Source organism: Ruditapes philippinarum, unplaced genomic scaffold (assembly GCF_026571515.1).
Source record: "Ruditapes philippinarum isolate M1 unplaced genomic scaffold, ASM2657151v2 ctg1645_1_1_1_1, whole genome shotgun sequence".
NCBI classification, from domain to species: Eukaryota; Metazoa; Mollusca; class Bivalvia; order Venerida; family Veneridae; genus Ruditapes; species Ruditapes philippinarum.
In genome coordinates this window covers 106,353-129,829 of record NW_026861149.1, presented here as the reverse complement: position 1 = coordinate 129,829, position 23,477 = coordinate 106,353, and the positions used below count along the sequence as shown (strand labels likewise).

At 34.2% G+C, this 23,477-nt stretch overlaps 2 protein-coding genes across 2 annotated transcripts in view; both read right to left on the bottom strand.

Annotated features, from left to right (window-relative positions):
* Nucleotides 1-331: 331 nt before the first annotated feature.
* The window catches only part of LOC132714702 (uncharacterized), a gene marked incomplete at its 3' end in the record, with an annotated part of 71,438 nt that continues 48,292 nt past the window's right edge, over nt 332-23,477 (bottom strand). The window contains 5 exon segments of the mRNA XM_060697616.1: nt 332-423; nt 6,950-7,075; nt 8,957-9,081; nt 9,758-9,854; nt 21,307-21,455. Of these exon segments, the coding sequence (XP_060553599.1) occupies nt 332-423; nt 6,950-7,075; nt 8,957-9,081; nt 9,758-9,854; nt 21,307-21,455 (589 nt within the window).
* Nucleotides 999-3,528, bottom strand: LOC132714701 (piggyBac transposable element-derived protein 4-like). Its single transcript, XM_060697615.1, has one exon. It carries the CDS (start codon nt 3,513-3,515, stop codon nt 2,766-2,768), a length of 750 nt encoding a protein of 249 aa, XP_060553598.1. The 5' UTR covers nt 3,516-3,528; the 3' UTR covers nt 999-2,765.

Genomic DNA, 23,477 nt, shown 5'->3' with positions numbered 1-23,477 from the left:
TTATTCAACATTTATATAAAAATGAAGTTGAAAAACATTCCCACTTCATAAGAAAGATGTCATTTATAAATTTTGACTGTTATATCATGTTGACTGTCTTAAGAGACCGTTTCATTAAGCGACCGTTTTGGGTGTTTCCCTTGCGCAGTCGCTTAATACACGTTTGACTGTAAGTGCCGTTTGCAATGTGCAAATAATTTTCTTTGTCAGCTTCACAATATTTTACTTTTCAATACATTTTCAAAAAATTTTCATGAAAATTAGCAAGAATCTAGAGGCATGTTACTTTTACTAATACTATGTCTCACAAATATTGAAATTCGAACCTTACCCAGCAGCTTTTCTGACATCTTCATCAGAAGTTGTTTCCTCCTTCTCTTTCAAATCCTCTGTAAACGTGTTGTACATATCAAATGCTTGATCCTATGTTTTAATATCATATAATAAAACACCAAATGCTCCAGACATATACAAATCACAGACAGGAGTGTAATACATAGAGGATATTAAGTGAGTGTAGGTTTAATACTGAATTTATTAACAAGTTGAATAAGTCTATAATGTGCAAGCCTCTGGCAAGCATTAACATTATTCAACTGAACAAGTTCAATAAATTTTCTAATAAACGAGTTCAATAAATTTTCTATCAAACAAGTTCAATAAATGTAGTATTAAACCTACACAAATATGATATTCAATTTTTATCACATACCTAAAAAACATTTTTCAGTAAAAACGATCCTTTTTTCGAACGGCCTATATATTGTAACCCCAAATTTAGGGCATTTATAAGCTATGTTTGTATAACACAAGTAACGTCACGTCAAAATATATGCATGACTGTGTCATACCATTTTAAGGGAGTCACAAAAATGGGTATGTAATAGAGCAGTTCAATAACAAAAACTGTCGGAGGACAGTAAGGCTCGACTATTCGAAAAAAGTTGTCACAAGAGTGTTTACCGATTGAGTACGTTGAATATATTCCTTTTGTACGTTTACAATCCGCTTCCGCGACGGCATCCACGACGTTTCGCAGGATTAGCGATTTTTTACGGACGTGGACAGTCACGGACAGGCCTCGTCACGACAAAAATGCCTCAAACGAAATTAAATACTTTATCGATTACGAAAGAAAATACTAAAAAGCTCACCAAAATAGTGTTGGAGAACCCATAAGTTTATGATGCACCAATTACAGATTAAGAAAAACAACATCTGGTCTTCGGTTGCTAAAGAGATGTTATTCAAAAACCTAATTGGTATTCAATGTTTTTCCTTTTTCTTTTTACCTAATTCTTTGATGTTACAAATGGTTTTGGTATTAGAATGAAATTATATCATATTCTACAAATAATTATCCTCTGTTCGCTATACTATAATTAAAAGTATATAGAAAATAACGTACCTATGGAATAATACTCACGGACATGCACCAGACACGGATCACGGACGCGGGTCACGGATCGCGTACCAATGGAATAGCGGCCTAATAATGCTTACCTATGAAAACATAAAATTGACCCAAAAGGTACAAAGGCTTGTTATTAAGATGTTTTATCAAGTAAATCACTGCTTTATTATTATGAATGCATAAAATTGTCCCAAAAAAGGCACAAAACCTTCAGTAGTTATGGAGATAACAGCTTCCAAGCAAAACTTTACCATGAATTTCTAAGTTGAAAAAGGGGAGAAAAATCAGCCTAAATGCAAGATAGAATTATGGATCTTGGTCAGTGATCTACAATTATGACCCTTAGATTAATGCATGTGTGAAGTTTAAATAAATATCTTTAACAGTTATTGAGATATGTAAAACTTGAATGTAAACATTAACCAAGAGACTAAGTAGAAAAGGGGAGATAAATCAGCCTAAATGCAAGATAGAGTTATGGAACTTGGTCAGTGACATACAATTATGACCCTTCATGCATTTGTGAAGTTTCAAATCAAAATCTCTGACCTCAAGCAATAATTGAGATATTTGACTTTACAAAAAACTTTTACCAAGCAGACGCCGGGGCAACTACAATAGCTCTCATATTCTTCGAATAGTAGAGCTAAAAACAGTATTACATAACTGTTATAACACTGTAACGTAGCGTCATTTGCATAATATACAAACAAAGTGTTAAAGCACGCTTATATTAGCATTATACTGTCTATAGGCATGTCAATGAAACATGACTCTCCTTAACCGATAGCCCGCCACCATAGTATTCACTACTAGAACTACTTAGTGCCACTATATTTGTTATGTATTTAAAAATTTTACCCTTGTATGTTGTAATGGAAATAAAACAAAAACTGTTAGAATTACATCAATAAAACCTATATGAAATATGTTCAGCATTGTTTGTAGTTAATTTATCTCCCATTTTCAAAGTCATCATGACCACTTCTACCTGCACAGGTAAACTCTCAGGTGAAAATTACAGGTAAAATACAGGTAAGAATAAAAAACAGGTCAAAAAGTACTTAAAGCTGCATTTTTTTTACAAAAATCTTTATCAGCACACTTTTATAAGTATAACAGACTTGATTTTCAATTTAAACTATTATTGTTTGGCCTTACATGGCCTTACTTGACTGATATATACACTGAAATATTTAGAAAAAAATTCGACTTCGGCACAAGTTTGAAAATATGTCATATTATGATGTTCTATCACTATACCTGAAAAAGAGAGTTATGTAGCAATAAATATCTGTATTCAATCACTTCTGACTGGTTAGATAATTATTTCAACAAGTTTGCACCTATTTTATGCTTGTGAGGAGTCTGAGGAACTGTCAGCAGCATGATCACCATCTTGACCAGGGGCAGCGTCCGGCTGCAGAACTCGCTTGTAATGAACCAATGTGTGATACACACGAAAACAGTTTGGAACACATAGAACCTTTTCACATTCTGAGCACCAGAATCTAGTCTGTTTACGTTTATACCCTTGACGTTGTTTCTTTGGGGGGTTGCAGGCGCTACAGTCTCTGGATGGCTGTGCCTTCTTGGTACCGGGTTTCGCAGGGATGAGCTCGGGGAAGTGCCTCTCTGTAAGTCGGAGGGGCTTCTCTCCAGTCGATCTTCTGCCAGCAAATATGGATGGCTTCGGAGCATTAGGAGCTTCTAATAACAAAGATTCGCACAGAGCTCTCCGAAATCTGTAATGATCAAGCTTGTTTACATCTTCAGAATATTTTGTGTATAGTAAGTATGCATTGATCACACACAAGTTCAGTAGGTGAAAAAATAATTTCTTATACCACTTTGAAGTTTTCCTTAGACACGAGTAGTATTGATGAATTTGATCGGAAAGGTCCACACCTCCCATCAGTCGACAGTAATCTACCACACATGTGGGTTTCATCACTAGATTGTTTGTTTTTTGGTCAACCTTGTTCAGCACGCTCATAGAAGCTTCATGAATGGAAGAGATCATGTGCACAGCTCTCTTATCGAAATATTTTAGTACCAACAAGTCATTTTTTCTTCTGAAGACACATTCAAGCTTCTTCATTTTTCTTTTACATTTTATAGCAACTGGAACCCTCTTACGATTGCTTCAAAGTGTTCCACAAGCATAAGTATTGAGTAAAGATAATTCCTCAAACAGCTCGGGGGAATTGTAGAAGTTGTCAAGGTATACATGGTGCCCTTTGTCCAAGTTGCCAGTTTGACACAATAACCCAATGACAGTTTTTGTAGTCTTACATAGTTCTTCATTCAGACCCATAACATCACAAAATCTAGAACATGAAGTGTCTTCATGGCCTGTATGAATATCGAACCCCAGACAATACCCCCGACTTTGCCTCGCATACCTGATACAGCTTGATACCGAATCTCGTTGGTTTCGAAGGGTTGAAAACCTTGAACCGTAAGTTGCCCTTCCATGCGCACGTTGCCTCATCTAAGCTCAAATCTCTATCTGGACTATACACATCCGAGAATGCAGAATTTATAGCTGAAATAAACGGTCAGATTTTATATAGCGGGTCATAGCCAGGCTCACCTTGTTTTGGCTGTAATTCATTGTCAGTAATGTGAAAATTGCTCAAAATCGATTGAAAACGGTTCCTGCTCATATTTTTACCAAAATAAGGGGTCTCATCAATGTCACTATTGGACCAGTACTTTTCAATGTCATCTTTTTGAACTAAGCCCATAACAAGAACGAGTGACAAAAATACTTTCATTTCGTCTAAAGTCACGGGATACCAATTCCTAAGCCTGGATTCCGGTTTCAAATTCACCCCTTCAATTCTCCTTTCAGCAAAGACATTGCTTTGTTCAACCAAAGTTTTGATAATTTCATCATTCACAAACAATTTCATGTAGTCTAATGGGCTAAATCCTTCAGTAGGATCATTCATGCGAACGTCCGAAACAAACGGCGCATTTATGGGTGGGGTGTCAATTTTAGAACAACCGTCAACCTTGTCCGCTTCGATTTCTAAGTCATTCTCTGGAGAAAAGTCACTCATGTTTAATGTTCTCAACACTTCACCTCTCCTTACAGCGATATCTTCCTCCAAAAACCCTTCAAAATCTGAGTCATCGCTGCTTGAATCGAAATTAAACACATTGTTATTTTCATCGGGTATGGCGGCTGCCATTTTGAATCGCGAGAATAAACGAGATAAAAACCTTGTTTCAATTATCTAATCAATTAGCGAATAATGACAAATAGTTACTAATTTTAGATTGGGAAACACATTTTACATTTCAAACAACCAATCAGAAACTATATTACAATAATTTTCGGCTATCTTCGGACTCAAGTGCCCGTATAACTACGTCATACGAGGTCACCCAAAAAAACAACAAAACACGCGACTGGCAGAGACTGACTTGTACAGTCGGCGCGGAATTATACGCGATTGGCGGTCTAAGGGTTAATTGTAAATCTTTCTTTAATTTTGGATATGCTATAAATAGAATTTTATATTTGTGTAGATCCAATACTAAATTGAAAAATAAAAGATAATCATAATATAATTAATCAACTCTTTCAATAAATTTAGTTTTAAATCTACACTCACTGAAAATTCTCTATTTGTTCTTTATTATATAAGTAAGAAGGCATAAATGGCAAGTCTAAGACAAAACATGGCATGTCAATATTAAATGTGTGGCCATGTGGCTGAGTGGTTTAATGTGTCAGTCTAGTAATCTAAGGATTGCTGACCATGTGGGTTCAAACCCCCTCAAGGGCAAGCCGTTGTTTCCTTGAGCAAGAAACTTTACACTTACTGCTTAGTACTGGTTAGTTCCAAGAACTGATTTGAGAGTGTTTAAATAAGCTGATAGCTTCCAACACAATCAAACTCCAATAAATTTGTATATTATGGAATGTTTTTTAACATAAATACAAATCACAAGCTTGTGTCTTGGGTTATATTTGCATCAGCCATGTTATACATGTTTATTTCTATTTATTTCTTTTTGAAAACAATAAAAAGGAAGAAATAAATAATGATAACCTATAATCTATTGAAGAAAATTGCTGTCAGTCATTCAAGTTTGTTTCAGTAAGTTTAGAAACAAATTAAAGGAATGTCCGATTTAAAATGTTGATAATGTAATTAATTGGTAAAGATTTGGTTAAATGAAATTTGGTTTTCGCAAAAGTATAAAATGCATGATTAACAATTGTTAAACGACACAAGCATTTCTGTTACAAACTCTTCACTTATTATCATTATTATCAATAACAATAAAATTGATATGTATATATACAGTCGGCATCGTACTTGCGTCCACCTTTATTAAGCGACGTTTTTATTAAGCGGCCGCATAAAATCCCTCCCGATGATTATTACTATATAATTTAATTCCATTAAACGACGATTTTATATCGCGGCCAGCAGCCACTAAATGTCGGCCCAAATGTACAAAATTAAGTGTTAAAGTATCTATTAAACGGCCGTGACAAACAATCGTCCCTACGGGCATTCTCATCTGTGTAATCAGCAAGTAGGTTTGATGTGTACAAGCAAACAGAAACAAATATTTTTCATGGTCATTGGTCACAAATAATTGTAGTTTAAAAATAATTGAATAACAATTGCAACCGTTTCAAAATCGGATTTTCCGATCGTAATATTTATTGTGACATATTTTGTCAGAGCAATAACGTATCACAACACCGCATTTGCATATTTTTGTCATGTGCTCAGAGTGACCTCCCTTATCGAAAATGACGTCGGAACGAGCGAAAAAATGACAGACAACTAATAAGACCGGATAAATTGAATGAGGAAATCGTGCATGGAATTGAGTCTGAGTAAATAGCAAATGTCATCGTTTGTAGTCAAAATAAAATCGTGAAACGTAGTGGACTAAACATTACAGAACCGAGCTGATGGTGTAGGTGCTCATCTGATGCTTTATAAAATACATGTAGTACCCAATTAAATATGACCCTTCGACAAAAAAGACAAAAAATCCTAGATCTCTAAAAACCTTATTGAATTTGAAATCGGGGTAGTGTGAAAACTAATTGCTGAAAAATTCAAGAAGTTTAAAACTTATTGCACAAAAAATTATGCTGGCTGATGATTTGAAAGTATGTTTAGCAGGGAATGTGTATGAACATATGAAAAATATGTAAGACAATATGCTTTGTTTCATGGTTAAAATGACCTGTTGATAGTATTATGAGCGTAGATCACATTTGTACACAAATTTCTACTAAAAAACAAACACATATTGATTACTTTTTTAAAAAAAGGCATAAATGTTATTATGAAACTGTAATACATACATAATATTGTACAGTCTTTGTTTTTATAAAAAGATTTTACTATATCAATGACTTGTAATAAAAAAAATCTCGAATTTTCCAGAATTCTATTGAGAGACCACTTTATTAAGAGACCACTTTTTGGCAGTCCCTTGAGTGGTCTCTTAATACAATGTCGACTGTATTATAATCATGTAAATTCTTACTTTAGCCTCGGTCGAAAGTTCATCTTTCTTCAATGTGACCTGGTTCAAAGTCGATGTCACGGAGATCATGATTTCTATACTACTTGTGTTGATTGTCGATATTGTATTTAAAACGGCTTCACGTACCTGTAATAACATTTATAAATGGTATTTGAATCAGCGATGTTTGAAGTGATTAAAATAATTAGAAAATATTTTTATTACTTTGACTTTTCATTTTTCTTTTACACCTAATGTTACGATTATATTCACTTGCTCACAGGTTATCCATGAAAAAATCATTCTATAAATTAATCAAAACAATAAATCAAACAAGTTTCCTCAGACAAGACATCACAAAGTTCCAAAATGTCTAAGTTTTTAAAAGTTTTGTCTTATAGAAATAGACACATGGTCTGAAACTTTAATTATGGTCCATGGCTTCTTTTCAAAATCATTTGCCCCACAACATAAAGATACATATATAATTGCAAAACCATTTTCCTATACTGTATACAGTAAGATAATATGAAAACGAAATCCCTAAAGAATGCCAAAAACCTCAAACCTGAAAATGTTGCAAGCTCAGTTTGATTGAGCTTTTTCACAGTCGGTAAATGAAAGTTCAAATAATTTTTGCCTAAAAGTCACAGTCTTTCTATCATAGTGATATTCAGGCTACATATAAAATCTTTCAAACTCATATTATCCGTTCACCCTTAACCTTCTGAGTTTTTTTTATGGATTTACCCAATGCTTCGATTTTGGAACAGTCCATTCTGCGTTCAAGGGATTTCATTATCAAAATACCAGGATTAATTATTATTAAACTCAAACAAGAGGGCCATGATGGCCCTGAGGTCGCTCACCTGTATATAGGCCCCCCAACCCCCACCCCAACGTTGCAGGGCCAATTTAACCCAGGGGCTTTTATTGCACAAACTTGGTAGACACCCATAAGAAAATGTTTCATGCTAAACATCTCAGCTCTACCTCATTGGGCTTTTTAAAAGAAGATTTTTTTTAAAGTTTTTACTATACACATATAGTTAAAAACAATGACACCCCTGGGGCGGGGCCAGTTTTGACCCCAGGGCTTTTATTTGAACACACTTTGTAGACACTTACTAGAAGATGTTTCATGCTTAATATCTAAACTCTAGCTATTTGGGTTTTTTCAAAGAAGATTTTAAGTTTTTGCTATACACATATAAAGAAAATCAATGACCCCCGGGGCAGGGCCAATATAGACCCCAGGTCTTTTATTTGAACAAACTTTGTAGACACTTTCTAAAAGATGTTTCATGCTGAATATCTTAACTATTCACTATACACATATAAGGAAAATCAATGACCCCCGGGGCAGGGCCAATTTTGACCCCAGGGCTTTTATTTGAACAAACTTGGTAGACACCTATTAGAACATGTTTCATGCTAAATATCTTAGCTCTAGCTCTTTGGGTTCTTTAAAAGAAATTTTTTTAAGTTTTTACTATATGCATATAGGGAAAATCAATGACCCCCCGGGGCGGAGCCAATTTTGACCCAAGGGCTTTTATTTGAACAAACTTGGTAGACACTTACTAGAAGATGTTTCATGCCAAATATCTAAGCTCTAGCTCTTATGGTTTTTTAAAAGAAGATATTTAAAGTTTTTTCTTTCGGTTGCCATGGCAACCAGAGTTCTGCATGGAATTAAATTGTTTGAACAATTTTTAAAGGTGACCACCAAAGGAACATTCCTGTGAAGTTTGGATGAAATTGGCTCAGTGGTATATGAGGAGATGTCATTTAAAGTAAAAGTTTACGGACGGACGCCGGACGGACGCCGGACGAAAAGCGATCACAAAAGCTCACCCTGTCACTTTGTGACAGGTGAGCTAAAAACACACATCAATGTGCAGCAACAAAACAACTAAACCATGGAACTTGACATGTACAATACAAATTATGCAAAAAACTTCAGTTTAAGTTTATTTATAAACATCGTAAACATTGCTAAATGGTCAATTAGGATAGTGATTTTACCTTCTTATTTTCTTCTTTTGCCATTTCTTCTTTTTCAGTAGCACTATAGTTTGAAAAGGTAATGTTTGCATCTGGAGGTTTAGTATTAAGAGTGATTGAAACAGATTGCAAGTCATTCAAAATTTCTGTAAAAGTAAACAGAATATATGTAAATATATACTATGTGCATGTTTGAGTAAAATATTTTTATTGAAGAAATGAAATTTATTGAAATCTATAATATTCTTACTGAATATGTCTTATTTAAATAAAAGAAAGTACAAACTATGTATGGGAATATGCATTCCTTATTACGGGTCAAGTGCCTTTCTTAAAAAAACTGCCAGTTTATTTAAATGACACTATATATTAATGGTGTATCAACTTATATTTTTATAGTTACCTCAAGTATTGTTTTATTTGCCATTTTTTTAACTAGGAAGAAAAAAAAATGTGCATTATCTCCCATTTTTCAAGTTTCTTAAAAATATTTTCAGTACTTTTTGCGTAATCCTGGGTTCCAGGTTTGTGGACTGACAGACAGACAATTCTGAAGAGGCACTATACTGTTAGTTTACTTAAAATTTTCAAAATTTATTTGATATCATATAATGCAAAAATAACACATTTTACCAAAAAACACACAATTGCAATCAAGAAAATGGCTTTTTTACTAGACACTAAAGAATAAGTAATTTCATGCATAAAAATAAAATTTAACCATTCATTAAAGAAGTGATAAAAGAAATTTATGTCTATAAAAAAGAAAATCATGAAGAAATTTTCACTCCTTATATAATATTACTTTAAATTCAAGGTTACCGACAACTTCTTCTTCAGTAGCACTTTCTGTTAGGTTGCCACTTAAATCATCTACTGTATTTCCAAGCTCTTCATTTGTAACAGGGGTTGGTTCCACCTTGTGTTTAAAAAGAAATGCTTATGTAAGACAAAGAAAATGTCAAATGTTATGGTTGAGTTTTACTTCACAACAACACAATAGAGGTTGTATGGCAACTTTCCAGCTTAGTGGTGGAGGAAGGCCTAAGGTGCCCTTCTGTGCATAATAATTCAGGCACAAACAAGCATCTGAGTAGAACGAGTAGTAGTGGTGGTTGAACTGTGCTCTGGTGAATTCAATGTGGCTTACTGTCGTGACCCGGAGTGAAAACTACCAACACCACCACTGAGTAGAACCACAAACATACTATAAGTTTGCTTGGATAGCGTCCTCACATAAAAGAAACTAAAATCCAACAGCAATGTGGGTCAAGTGGTTCGAAGTCTGCAACCATAACCACTTGGTCGTGAATGCTCAGCCCATTAATATTTCGTGATTTAAAATTTGATAACTATAAATTACCTTTCTATTGATTGAACTCATTCATCAAGGTTCTTTTACATCAAACAACTTCCGTTATCAAATGAGATGCGCACTAACCATAATCGTGACAATCAGTGCGCTTCTGATATTCAAGCTAGTCCGATGTGTATTCGACAGCTTGTAAACTTTACAGTTTACTATATACATGTCCGTGCATTTATTGTTTTACAATTGCGTACTGTACTATAAATAAAGCGACGCCGTATTATTATTATCAATAAGACATATTATTTCTATTATTTATTGTATCAAAATATTTCTTTGACGTGGTCAAGGTGTTTATTATTTTTCGTTCAGAAAAATATTTCGTTCAAAATAAATTTTGAATCGATAAATTGTAAACACATGTAGGAGTGTTTCCGGTTTTAATTTCATCATGGCTGACTCTATGATATGCAGAATTCTTCTTTAATTTTGTTTCTAAAGGCAGTGGAAAGATAGAAATGACACATGACAAGGAGAACAATCGTAAGAATTCATCCGGCACGGCCGGAACGAAGAGTAAATCTACAATCCTGTTCAAAAGCCCAGTGGTAGTTCCTCGTCCTCCGTGCAAAACCAAAATATAAACAAGGAGGTTATATAAGTTATGAAAGAACTAAATTACAATATTAACACCCAGAATAAACGCATTGAAACAGCAGGGATGAAAGAATTGAACAGTTAGCACAGAAGTTTGAGTGGTATTTTTCTTGATGCGGGTCAAAATGACTATGATATAATTCTTGTAATTATGATGACCCAGATGAAGTGTCAGATTTTTAATTAATCCTGCATTTGATAACGATTCGTCGTCTGAACCTCCCAGAAAAAGACAAAAAAACTAGTGAACAATCAGTGATTTTTCTCACTTAATTGGAAAGAGGCATTTATATTAATAGCCTCTTCATTTTGGGAAAAATATCCCTAAAATTGCTGATTTGGGAAGTAAAAAAGCTGGTTTTAAGTTCAGATTTTGGGAAAACTGCATGATTTTAAAGAACATTTCAATATGGAATTTTTTTCGGAGTTTATAAGTAGAAAATTCACTGACAATCTATATTTAAGACTTTTGGGTGAAAAATTCCTTCAATCTGAGTCTGTTGACAGTGAAGTGAATGATGATTTAGCTACTTTTGTTAATAGTGCATTTAGGTCAGGTATATCCGAAAGAAAAGAGAAAAAACAGAGTGAATTAGTAAAAAGAGATACACCGCTCCAATAATTTTGAAGCTCTGGTGAAGACTAGGGTAAATCAAGGTATATGGCGTCTGCTCAAACCACATTAAACAGACTCAGATGACTCTAAATAACTATGTTTCCAGAATTTTATTGTTAAGGCAGCAACAAACATAACAAAACTCTTAGATAAACACAGTGGAGTGTTTGATTCAGAAAGTTTAGATTGGGGTTCAAACACTCTGGCTTTATTAGGTCAAGCTAATAAAATTGCTTAGCAACAGGCATAAGAAAATGCACAAGGCGGATTTAGATCCAAAGTATCATTATTTAGCATCATCCAGTCTACCCTTCACTGATCTTTATGTTATATGGGGAGGATTGTGATGTGAACAAAAAAATGTCCGTGAGATAAATGATATGAACAGAATTGGCCGCTGTGTAGGTAGAGGATATACAAACAGAGGCTCAACAATGTTTAGAGGTCTCCATCCTTTTCCGAAGAGGAGGAAGAGGGCGTGGTAGATGGCCAAGGTTTTTGAAAGTCAGACTGTGCCAAAAAACCTGAAAATGGCGCCAAGAAGCATTAAATGTAAGTGAATTTCAAGCTGGTAGATTAAAAAGTTATGTTGAAAATTGGAGAAATATTACTTTTGATAGAAATATACTTGATATTGTACAGCATTGTCATATTGAATTTATGCAAGGTGTAAATCCTGTTAAATTTGATTGTAAGAAAGTTTGGTTTTCTGCCAAAGAAGAGAAAATTATAGATAAAGAAATTGAACTAGAACTGTAGCCAAAGGACATGGATGCCCCCACTGTGCAGATGTGCTCGTAAACAAGAGCATGCATATCTGTATGGAAGTTTAAGCAAAATCTGCCATCTGGTTTAAGAGGAGTTGCGTTCACAAAATTTATATGTGGTATATAGTGAAAAAATCAATAAAGGGCCATAATTCTCTTAAATTTGGTTGCATCAAAATTCCTTCCTTTACTTCCATCTACACATTTAAGGTTGTTCATCCTTCCTTTACTTCATCTACACATTAAGGTTGTTCATCCCTGGAAGTTTAAGCAAAATCTGCGCCATCCGGTTTAAGAGGAGTTGCGTTCACAAAATTTCTACATAGTATATAGTGAAAAAATCAACAAAGGGCCATAATTCTGTTAAATTTGGTCGCAGCAAAAATTCCTTCCTTCACTACCATCTACACATTAAGGTTGTTCATCCCTGGAAGTTTAAGCAAAATCTGCCGTCAGGTTTAAGAGGAGTTGCGTTCACAAGATTTCAGGATGTACAGACAGACGTGAGGATGTACTCACAAAATGGTACTTATGTGACTTTTCCTTAGATAAGTACGGACGGACAAGTGCAACGCTATATGCTCCCCACTTTGTGGGAGCATAAAAATTATAAAAAATGAAAGTTATTATTTTATAATTTGATAATTTTTGTTATACCTAAACGAAATGGTGAATTTAGAATGATTTTAAATTTGAAAGAGCTTAATAAATTTATTGTTTATCATCATTTTAAGATGGAAACTTTTGAATCTGTTCTTAAATAAGTAAATTCATAAACATGGTTTGCCTCTATAGATCAACGCCATGCTTACTATTCTGTTCCAATGGCCAAAGAAGATCAGCTTAAATTAAGATATCAACAAGAGCCCGGTTTGAGCCGGGTGATGCTCCCCGAATAGGTTTTGGACACAGGAAAGTACACCTCTTGTAGTTTCAGAGTTATGTCCCTGGAAAAAGTTTAAAGTGCAATAATTCCAAAATTAGGCAAGGCAGAGTTACTGTTCTTTGCACTGCACTTCTAATCAATGTGATCTATCAACCTACAAAGTTTCTTGATGATATCTCTTTTGATTTCCGAGTTATGTCCCAGACAACTTCAAAAAGTAAAAATAAACAAAGGGCAATAACTCCAGAATTAGGCAAGGCACAGTTATGATTCTTGTGCACTGCACATCTAACCACTGAGATATATCTACCAACAAAGTTTCATGTTGATATCTCTTATAGTTTTACAGCTATGTCTTGGACAAGATTTTTCTAAAAGGGGAGATAATTCAAAAATGAGGCTTAACAGTTATGGTTCTTTTGCACTGCACCTCTACTCAATGAGATCTATCTACCTACAATGTTTCATCTTGATATCTCCTATAGTTTTAGAGTTATGTTCCGGACAAAGTTCAAAGTGTTTAAAATAACAATGGGCAATAACTCAAAAATTAGTACAAAAAGAGTTATTGTTCTTATGCACTGCACATCTACCCATTGAGATCTATTCACTTACAAAGTTTCATGTTGATTTCTTTTTTAGTTTTAGAGTTATGCCCAGGACAAGATTTTTCTATAAGGGGAGATAATTCAAAAACCGGGCAAAATAGAGTTATGGTTCTTTGACATTACACTCCCCCTCAATGCCCTCTACCACTGTATGAAGTTTCAACAAATTATCTCCAAGGGTTTTCAAGTTATGCTCCGGACAAGACAACGGACGGACAGACGGACAAGGCGCCGACTATATGCTCCCCCGAAATTTTTCAGGGAGCATAAAAATAAGGGAAAATCTATCAGTATGTTGCATTACCAAATGTTATTACTTGTGCGCCATTATTGTTCACAAAAATGATGAAACCTGTATATGCATCTTTACGCATGCTGGGACACACAAATTTTGGTTATATTGATGACTCTTTATTAATGTCAAATTCCTTTACTGGTTGTGTTCAAAATGTAAAAGACTTAATTGATTTGATGTCAAATGTGCGATTTGTTATTAATGAGAAAAAATCTGTTTTATTTCCAACAAAGAAAATTACATTTCTCAGAAATGATATTGATTCTGAAAAAATGAGTGTCACTCTACCATATTCTAAGGTACAAACTATTGTTCAAGCATGCAATGAATTAACAAGAGCACCGCTAGGCGGAGCACTATATGCCAGAAAGTACTTTTTCTTTTAGTAAGGATGAAGCATTTGTAAGACATGGGAATTAAATACAGTATTACCTCCTTCAAAAAGCAATCCTCCTTTATAGCTGAAAAACGTTCATGTATATATACAGTTGCTGTTTTCAAAGCAACACCATCAAGTTGTTACCTTGTAAGTAAATATTGCTACAACGGATGGACGAAAAGACGTCAGGGGTATAAAGCTGTTAATCCTATAAAATTTTACAGCTGTAGGTTGATTAATACTCGAGTTATTGAGCGAAAACTGTTTCAAGTTTAAAGGTGATAGTGACTTTGACCTTGTGACCCTAAAATCAATAGGGGTCTTCTACTCAATATGGACAATCATCCTATGAAGTTTGAATACTGTGGGCCAAATGGAACTTAAGTTATGCTCCGAAAACCATTTTCAGTATTAAGCTAATAGTGACCTTGACCTTGTGACCCCAAAATCAATAGGGGTCTTCTACCCAATATGGACAATCATCCTATGAAGTTTGAATACTGTGGGTCAAATGGAACTTAAGTTATGCTTCGGAAACTATTTTGAGTATTTAGCTAAAAGTGACCTTGACCTTTGACCTTGTGACCCCAAAATCAATAGGGGTCTTAAAATTTTTCGGGGAGCATAAAAATCAGGAAAAATCTATCATTATGTTGCATTACCAAATGTTATTACTTGTGCGCCATTATTGTTCACAAAATTGATGAAACCTGTATATGCATCTTTACGCATGCTGGGACACAAAAATTTTGGTTATATTGATGACTCTTTATTAATGTCAAATTCCTTTACTGGTTGTGTTCAAAATGTAAAAAACTTCATTGATTTAATGTCAAATGTGCGATTTGTTATTCATGGTCTTCTACCCAATATGGACAATCATCCTATGAAGTTTGAATACTGTGGGTCAAATGGAACTTAAGTTATGCTCTGGAAACCATTTTCAGTATTAAGCTAATAGTGACCTTGACCTTTGACCTTGTGACCCTAAAATCAATAGTGGCCTTCTACCCAATATGGACAATCATCCTATGAAGTTTGAATAGTGTGGGCCAAATGGAACTTAAGTTATGGTCCGGAAACCATTTTCAGTATTAAGCTAATAGTGACCTTGACCTTTGCCTTGTGACCCCAAAATCAATAGGGGCCTTCTACCCAATATGGACAATCATCCAATGAAGTTTGAATACGGTGGGCCAAATGGAACTTAAGTTATGCTCCATTTTCAGTATTAAGCTAATTGACCTTTGACCTTGTGACCTCAAAATCAATAGGGGTCTTCTACCCAATATGGACAATCATCCTATGAAGTTTGAATACTGTGGGTCAAATGGAACTTATTAAGTTATGCTCCAGAAACCATTTCAGTATTTAGCTAATAGTGACCTTGACCTTTGACCTTGTGACCCCAAAATCAATAGGGGTTTTCTACCCAATATGGGCAATCATCCTATGGAGTTTGAATACTGTGGGCCAAATGGAACTTAAGTTATGCTCCGAAAACCAAATTGCTAAAGGACAGACGCCAGGGGGTATAACATAATATGCCCGAAATTCTTTCAGGCATATAAAAAGCAAACAATTTGTAAAAATTCAAATTGCAAGAGTATTAGGTTTGATGGTTTCATCTTTTTCTGCTGTAGAATATGGACATTTACATTATAGAATTATAGAAAGAGCAAAAATCAAAGCATTAAAAGATAACTTTGGAAATTATGAAAATCTCATGTTTATTTCCGCTGATATTAAATCTCAGTTAAAATTGTGGATAGAAAACTTGCATTGTCAAAAAAGACATATTATTCATCCAGACAAAATTATTATCTGTGATGCGAGCCTGTACGACTGGGGATCTGTATGTTCAGATATTTCTATTGGCGGCAGATGGACTAAAGATGAAGCAAAAAATCATATAAATTACTTAGAATTATTAGCTGTCTTTTTGGCACTAAAGCCATTCTGTAAATTCCTAACACATAAACATGTTCAAATAAAATCTGATAATTCTTGTGCAGTTTCATTTATAAATAATATGGGTGGTTGTCAGTCATTAAAATGTGACAGCATTGCTAATGCTATATGGCAATGGTCCATAAAAAAGAACATTTGGTTGTCTGCTACTCATATTCCAGGTAAACATAATATAGCTGACTACAGTTCATGTGTATTCAAAGAGAATATTAATTGGAAACTTAATGAAAATATTTTTGAAAAAATTTCAACTTTTATTTGGTAAACCTGAAATTGACATGTTTGCGTCTAGGGTTAATACACAATTACCAAGATTTGATTCTTGGAAACCAGACCCAGGTGCAGACGATATAGATGCTTTTTCTGTATGTTGGGGTGATAAGATATTTATATGCTTTCCTTCCTTTCAGTTTGTTGGGAAGACTTGTACAGAAAGTTCGGCAGGACAAGGCCGAAGTATTGCTGATAGCACCGCTTTAGGTAACACAGAACTGGTTTACAACAGGGGCGGATACAGAACATGGTTTCCTGGGGGGGGCTGACATATGGGTGGAAGATTTTTATAAAAATAATGCAACAGGCGAAAATTGTGCATGTTTTAAGATAGGGGCAGCTTCTTGTCCATGTGACAAAAAATTGTAACTGATGTGTTGCTCATCTTATGAGTGGCAATGTACTTTTATTTATATATGTGTATACTAGTGTTTTTTTTTATTATTTAGATTATATGGAATGAAGAATAATATATGTGACTGGGGTGGGCCTGGGAGGGGTGTCCCCTCCCATGGATTGAGAAAATTTTGAAATATGAGGTTGTAAATGGTGTTATTTCCTTGACTTTCTTGTGCTGTTTATGGTACCTTTTGGATGGTTTAACATCACATTATATTTTGTATAGGTCAGTGTTTGCAAGGTCTTTCAAATAGAATTCCTCTGGTGTTTAGTAGTAAGCATTTACAAAATAACAGCACACTTAATTACCAATGTATGCATGACTGTAGATACAAAAAACTTCAAATACTTAATCAATTTTCTGATATGAATAATTAAAGTGGTATTAAAATACTGCCTTTCTATTGTACAAAAAAAAAATTCAAACACTAATATTCAATAAGAATTTTTTCCATCAATGAATCCAAAGGTCACTACAATTTAAATTTTATTTAAAAAATATAACTGTCATAAAAAGTTATTAAAATTAAGTAAATGACCAGTCATTTCATCTAGATAAAAATCTTAGTAAAACTAGTTATTAAAATGCGATTCCTCTAGTAGAGATGATAATAGACACTCTATTAATTTTCAAAGTTCAGAAAGATAACTATTCCAAATTCTCTGAGAATTCATCCTCTAGTGGACAAACTACATCTGATGGTATGTCGTATATCAGACAGACCTTTAAAAGCAGAAAACTTTCGGAACAATCTACAGATATCATCATGGCATCTTTGCGAAGATCAACCAAAAAGCAATATTCCACGTATATTAACAGATGGATTTTGTTCTGTCGTAAAAAACAGATGGATGCATTTCCAACCACTATAAGTGATGTTTGTGAGTTTTTAACAGAGCTTTATAATCAAGGTTACAGTTATGAGACTATTAATACAGCATGTAGTGCACTTTCTTCTTTATGTGTTTTACAAGATAATTTTACAGTTGGATCTCATCCATTGGTTGTAAAATTTATGACTGGAGTATTCAATTTACGTCCTACGAAACCAAAATACACAGAAACATGGGATGTGAGTAAAGTTTTGTGTTACTTAAAGCAGTTCTCTCCTGATAAGGATATTTCTTTGAAGATGTTGACTTTTAAATTAGTGATGCTGGTAGAATTAACTTAAGAGCAAGTCGTTCTAGTTCAATAAGTTTGTTAACTCTTGAAAATTTAAAGAAAGATGAACATTCATTTACATTGTATTATAGTGGGTTATTAAAACAAAGTAAAAAAGGAAGACTTAATCCTGTTGCAAAGTTTAGTATGTATACTCCAGACAGGAGAATTTGTATATACGAGGGGTTATCCAAAAATTCGTGGACTTTCTTTGTTGCGTAAAATAAACTTGAGATATTAATTTGAAATTCTTATACTGCTTAGAAGATTCAATAACAAATAAACACAGAAAAATTTATGTGAGTAGCTTCTAACATTACAACAATATTTAATTTTACATAAACACATGTCGGCGACAGCGGCGCACTCCAAAAAGTAATTGATGTCAACGTCATTATATTAACGTTCAACTTGTGCTTCAACGTCACGCAGTCAATGACGGTTACTGCTTCTCAAAGTAATGCCCATCACTATTTTTTTATGTCACTTTAACACTAATGATCGTGACAATTTCTTTTCTCTGTTCGTCTGCTGATTTTTTAAAATGTTTTTGTAGGTGTCATTTCAAAATTACAACAAAAATTTATGATTGTTTATGATCGTGCGATTTTCTAATTACCGCGTGTCCGTCATTTTTCCGTTGTAAACAATAAAGGCGTCTGGCGTTTCTAGCGATATCAACAAAAATAAACGGAACAGACTTCCATTATTTTAAAGAATTACTTAAATGACATCATAGAAGAAACATGCAATGTTCAGCGGGTTTTCTACGTTAACTTTTTAGTTTTTTAGCAAAAAATATACGGTGAGTTACTGCGCTTTTCTACCGTGCGCCGGGTGCCGTGTATGTGCTTATTTAAAAGCAATATAAAATCATTATTTATTGACACAATTATCTGCTCCTTTCAAAATGTGTTGATAATAGTCTACAATGTATGCTGATAAATTTTCATTAAAATACATGTTGAGGTTCAAGAGATATTTAAAAAGTCCACGAATTTTTGGATAACCCCTCGTATAATGTATTAGAAGAATATATTCACAGAACTTATTCTTTACGTGGGAATGAAAAAAGACTTTTTATTAGTTATGTTAAACCCTACAAAGCAGTAACATCTTCTACTATAAGCTGTTGGTTAAAAAACATTATGTCCTGTGCAGGGATAGATACAACAAAATCCAAATCACATAGCATCCGTAGTGCTTCTGTTTCAAAAGCCAAGTTACAAGATGTTCCAATACAAGAAATCATGCAGGTAGCTGCATGGTTGGTCTAGTGATAAAACCTTTGCTGAGTATTATGACAAGCCTGTTCAGCTTAATACAATTATTATGATGTGCCTTTTTTCTTATATAAAATTATGTAATACATCATAATTAATAATCGTATAAATAAAATAGGTAAAATGTTTTAAAAATACATTTTGTTAAATTTTAACTTAAATAGTTAAAATTAATATCAAAATTTTTGTCTTTAAACATAGATTTCAAATATTTCAGGTTTAATTTTCTATTATGAACTTTGTTATTTGGTGGTATTTAATCATAAATTTTGGAATTCTAAACATTTTCAATTGTTATTTTTGGCAAATGGCTTCCATTAGCACCTTTTGTTCTGTAAAGGATGTTTGTCATTGTGTTAACTTGTTGGCTTTTAATAAGCTGATAGGTTATCACCTTGTTTAGCATTAACATAAAATTACTAGAAAAACACCAAAGCTGAGAGATTTCTCAGTTCAAATGGCACCTCCCACTCTTCAACTTTGTGACAATCTTGATTTCTGGACCAATCATCACAAACCAGGTTCAGGAAGAACCAATTGTATGTTGTACTAGAAACGAAGACAAGTTTTAAAATAAGGAAATTTTGGAGCCAAAGTATCATTCTGATGCGATACTTTGGACATAATAAATTTGTTATTAATTAAAATACTGTCTTCGTCATTTCAAGGCAAAAACGACTCCGACCTATATAGGTACCGCCCCGGGCTCATCGTCGGCCCAGTTGCTTGCGTGCGTAATAAACACCTCAAAAAACCTTTGATAAGGCAGTGCTACAGTAATGTTACATACAGTATGTAAGTAAGATATATATTCACATTTTATTTAATTGATTACATGATACTGTATGAAAGTATGTCAAAAAAGGTTTGTCTATGCTTTAAAGTCTCATTTGATAATGGAAGTTGTATGACGTAAAAGAATCCCCCAAACAAACAAGACTTACCTGGAAGTTGATGTTTGGTTGTGACTCTTTGTAGTCATATTACAACAGGATCAAATGCCCACCCTATGAAATTGACCCTCCCAGAAACATTTGTTAAATGTTTCAATAGTTATAATTTACAAATATATGATTTTAAACTGGATAACAGTATTTGTATATTTGATCCAGATTTTAGACAAAACCTTTTTTGTGAAGCTTTAAATACTGATTGTCACGGTCATGGTTAGCTCGCATCTCATTTGATCCCCTCCAGTTGTTATATGACTACAAAGAATCACAACCAAACATCAACTTCCAGGTAAGTCTTGTTTGTTTGGGGGATTTTATGTCATCAATATATCAATGTGCCAATTTATGGGGAAAGATGAAAAAAACCTTTGCTTTTTGTTTACATTTGCGTTAGAAACTTTGATGAAGGTACTGTGTAAGTGGATATTGCTACGTGTAGAAAAGTTTGCGAATTTAAAATTCCAAATATTTCGCGCAAGGAAATATAAGGGGGTCGTGGAAGGGTAAAATTTAATGACAGGTTGGTTGATATTTACGCTAGAGAAAATTTAATCGATTTTCATCAAGTTGTGAAATATACCAATATTTCCAATTATTGCCAATTATTTTTCATCAATATAATGTAGTGGTTTTTAATTCTGCTAGAATAACTTTAAAAATGCATGACAAAAATATTTTTCGATATCCTTATTACTACAAAACATTTAATAGATGAGTCGGCTACAAAATTTTACGAAGCTGGACACAAACAAAAGAATTTTACCCTCAGTTATCTATACTGACTTACCTAATAAAACAAAAGAAGTTTACCGTGAGTAGAAGAGGTTCTTCCCAAAGAAGATGATCCAAGTATGTACCAGCAACAAGTAAATGTAATCTATAACCCTGCTCCTTTTCACCTTGATGTAAAGATATCCCGTCATGATTACATGTATCTTCTCGTTGGTAAATTAAGTTTTCTGAAAATTGGTATGACTTTTTTATGTAAACAAGAATTTGTAACAGAGTTACCAACGTCCCCCGCCCCGGGAGTTTTATATGAAGCATAAAATTGTGCTATTTCAAAAGATTGAGGTATGGATCTCAGGACATTCAGTCCAAAATTATGATCAATGCTAGATCTGCAAATGTAACAATAAATTTGTTAAAAAAATAAAATGAAACACGGAATTTAAAAATCTATCATGTTAAGCTTTGACCTCTAAGTGTGAACTTGACCTTGGAGGTAGGGGAGCAGGTGTTGTGCATGACATAACGTCTTATTATTGTGACTATTTGTGCCAAGTTACCGTATTTCAAAATCCCTTGAACTATGAAGAAGTTCTAGATTCAACACAAAATAAACCCTATAACAGACTATGTTAATTTTTGACCTCTAAGTGTGACCTTGACCTTGGAGGTAGGGATGCAGGTGTTGCGCATGACACATCCTCTTATTATAGTGACTATTTGTGCAAAGTATTTTCACAATCCTTTGATCTATGAAAAAATTATAGACCTGACACAAAATATACCCTGTAACAGACTATGTAAGTATTTGACCTCCAAGTGTGACCTTGACCTTGGAGGTAGGTGACCGGTTTTTGCGCATGACACATCATCTGATTATTGTTAACAATTATGGCAAGTATTTACAAAAGTCCTTCATAGATAAGAAAGTTATGGACTGGACACGACATATACCCTCAAATAGACAATGTTGACCTTGAATGAACAAGTACGACCTTGACCCTGAAGGTACGGGTCTGGTTGTTGCGCATGACACATCGTCTTATTATAACAAACATTTGTGCCAAGTTATCTCAAATTCCTTTGATAAATGACAAAGTTATGGACCGGACACGAAACTATACCCTGTAACAGACTATGTTAATATTTGACCTCCAAGTGTGACCTTGACGTTGAAGGTAGGCAACTGGTTTTTTGCGCATGACACATCATCTGATTATTATGAACAATTATGGCAAGTATTTACAAAAACCCTTCATAGATAAGAAAGTTATGGACCGGACACGAAATATACCCTGTAACAGACTATGTTAATATTTGACCTCCAAGTGTGACCTTGACCTTGAAGGTAGGTGACTGCTTTTTCCGCATGACACATCGTCTGATAATTGTGAACAATTATGGCAAGTATTTACAAAATCCCTTCATAGATAAGAAAGTTATGGACCGGACACGAAATATACCCTGTAACAGACTATGTTAATATTTGACCTCCAAGTGTGACCTTGACCTTGAAGGTAGGTGACTGGTTTTTGCGCATGACACATCGTCTGATTATTGTGAACAATTATGGCAAGTATTTACAAAATCCCTTCATAGATAAGAAAGTTATGGACCGGACACGACATATACCCTCAAATAGGCAATTTTGACCTTGAATGAGCAAGTGTGACCTTGACCCTGGAGGTAGGGGTCTGGTTGTTGCGCATGACACATCGTCTTATTATAATAAACATTTGTGCCAAGTTATTTCAAATTCCTTTCATAAATGACAAAGTTATGGACCGGACACGAAAGTGTGACGGACGGACAGACGGACGGACGGACAGACGGACAGAGCCTATTTCTATATCCCCCTTTTTTCTTCGAAAAGGCGGGGGACAAAAAGAGTAATACAGTCCAACTCTGCTTATTCGAAGTGCCAGGGACTAAAAATTACTTTGAATAATCAATGGGTTCGAATAATCTAAATCAGAATATTAATATGATAGACAGTGTTCAATCGAGAGAGCGCCATTGACCCCCTGAAAAGACCGCCGACGCAAAACAAATTCAACTGTGGGCCCGACGGGCGCACTCATAGAAAATGCCATTAATGATCTAAAACCTGATTAAGTACCTAAAAGTTTCTTGTGAATAATATTAATAAATACTGAATTCAAAACTGAAGTTTGTATAGAAAAACAAGAGCATGTTGGTAAGATAGTTACCGCACTCGGTAACCCTTTTAAAACCTTGATCGGTCAGGGTCT

Excerpts from the sequence above, each read along its gene's own strand:
- LOC132714701 (XM_060697615.1), bottom strand. The coding sequence starts at position 3,515 with ATGAAGAAGCTTGAATGTGTCTTCAGAAGAAAAAATGACTTGTTGGTA.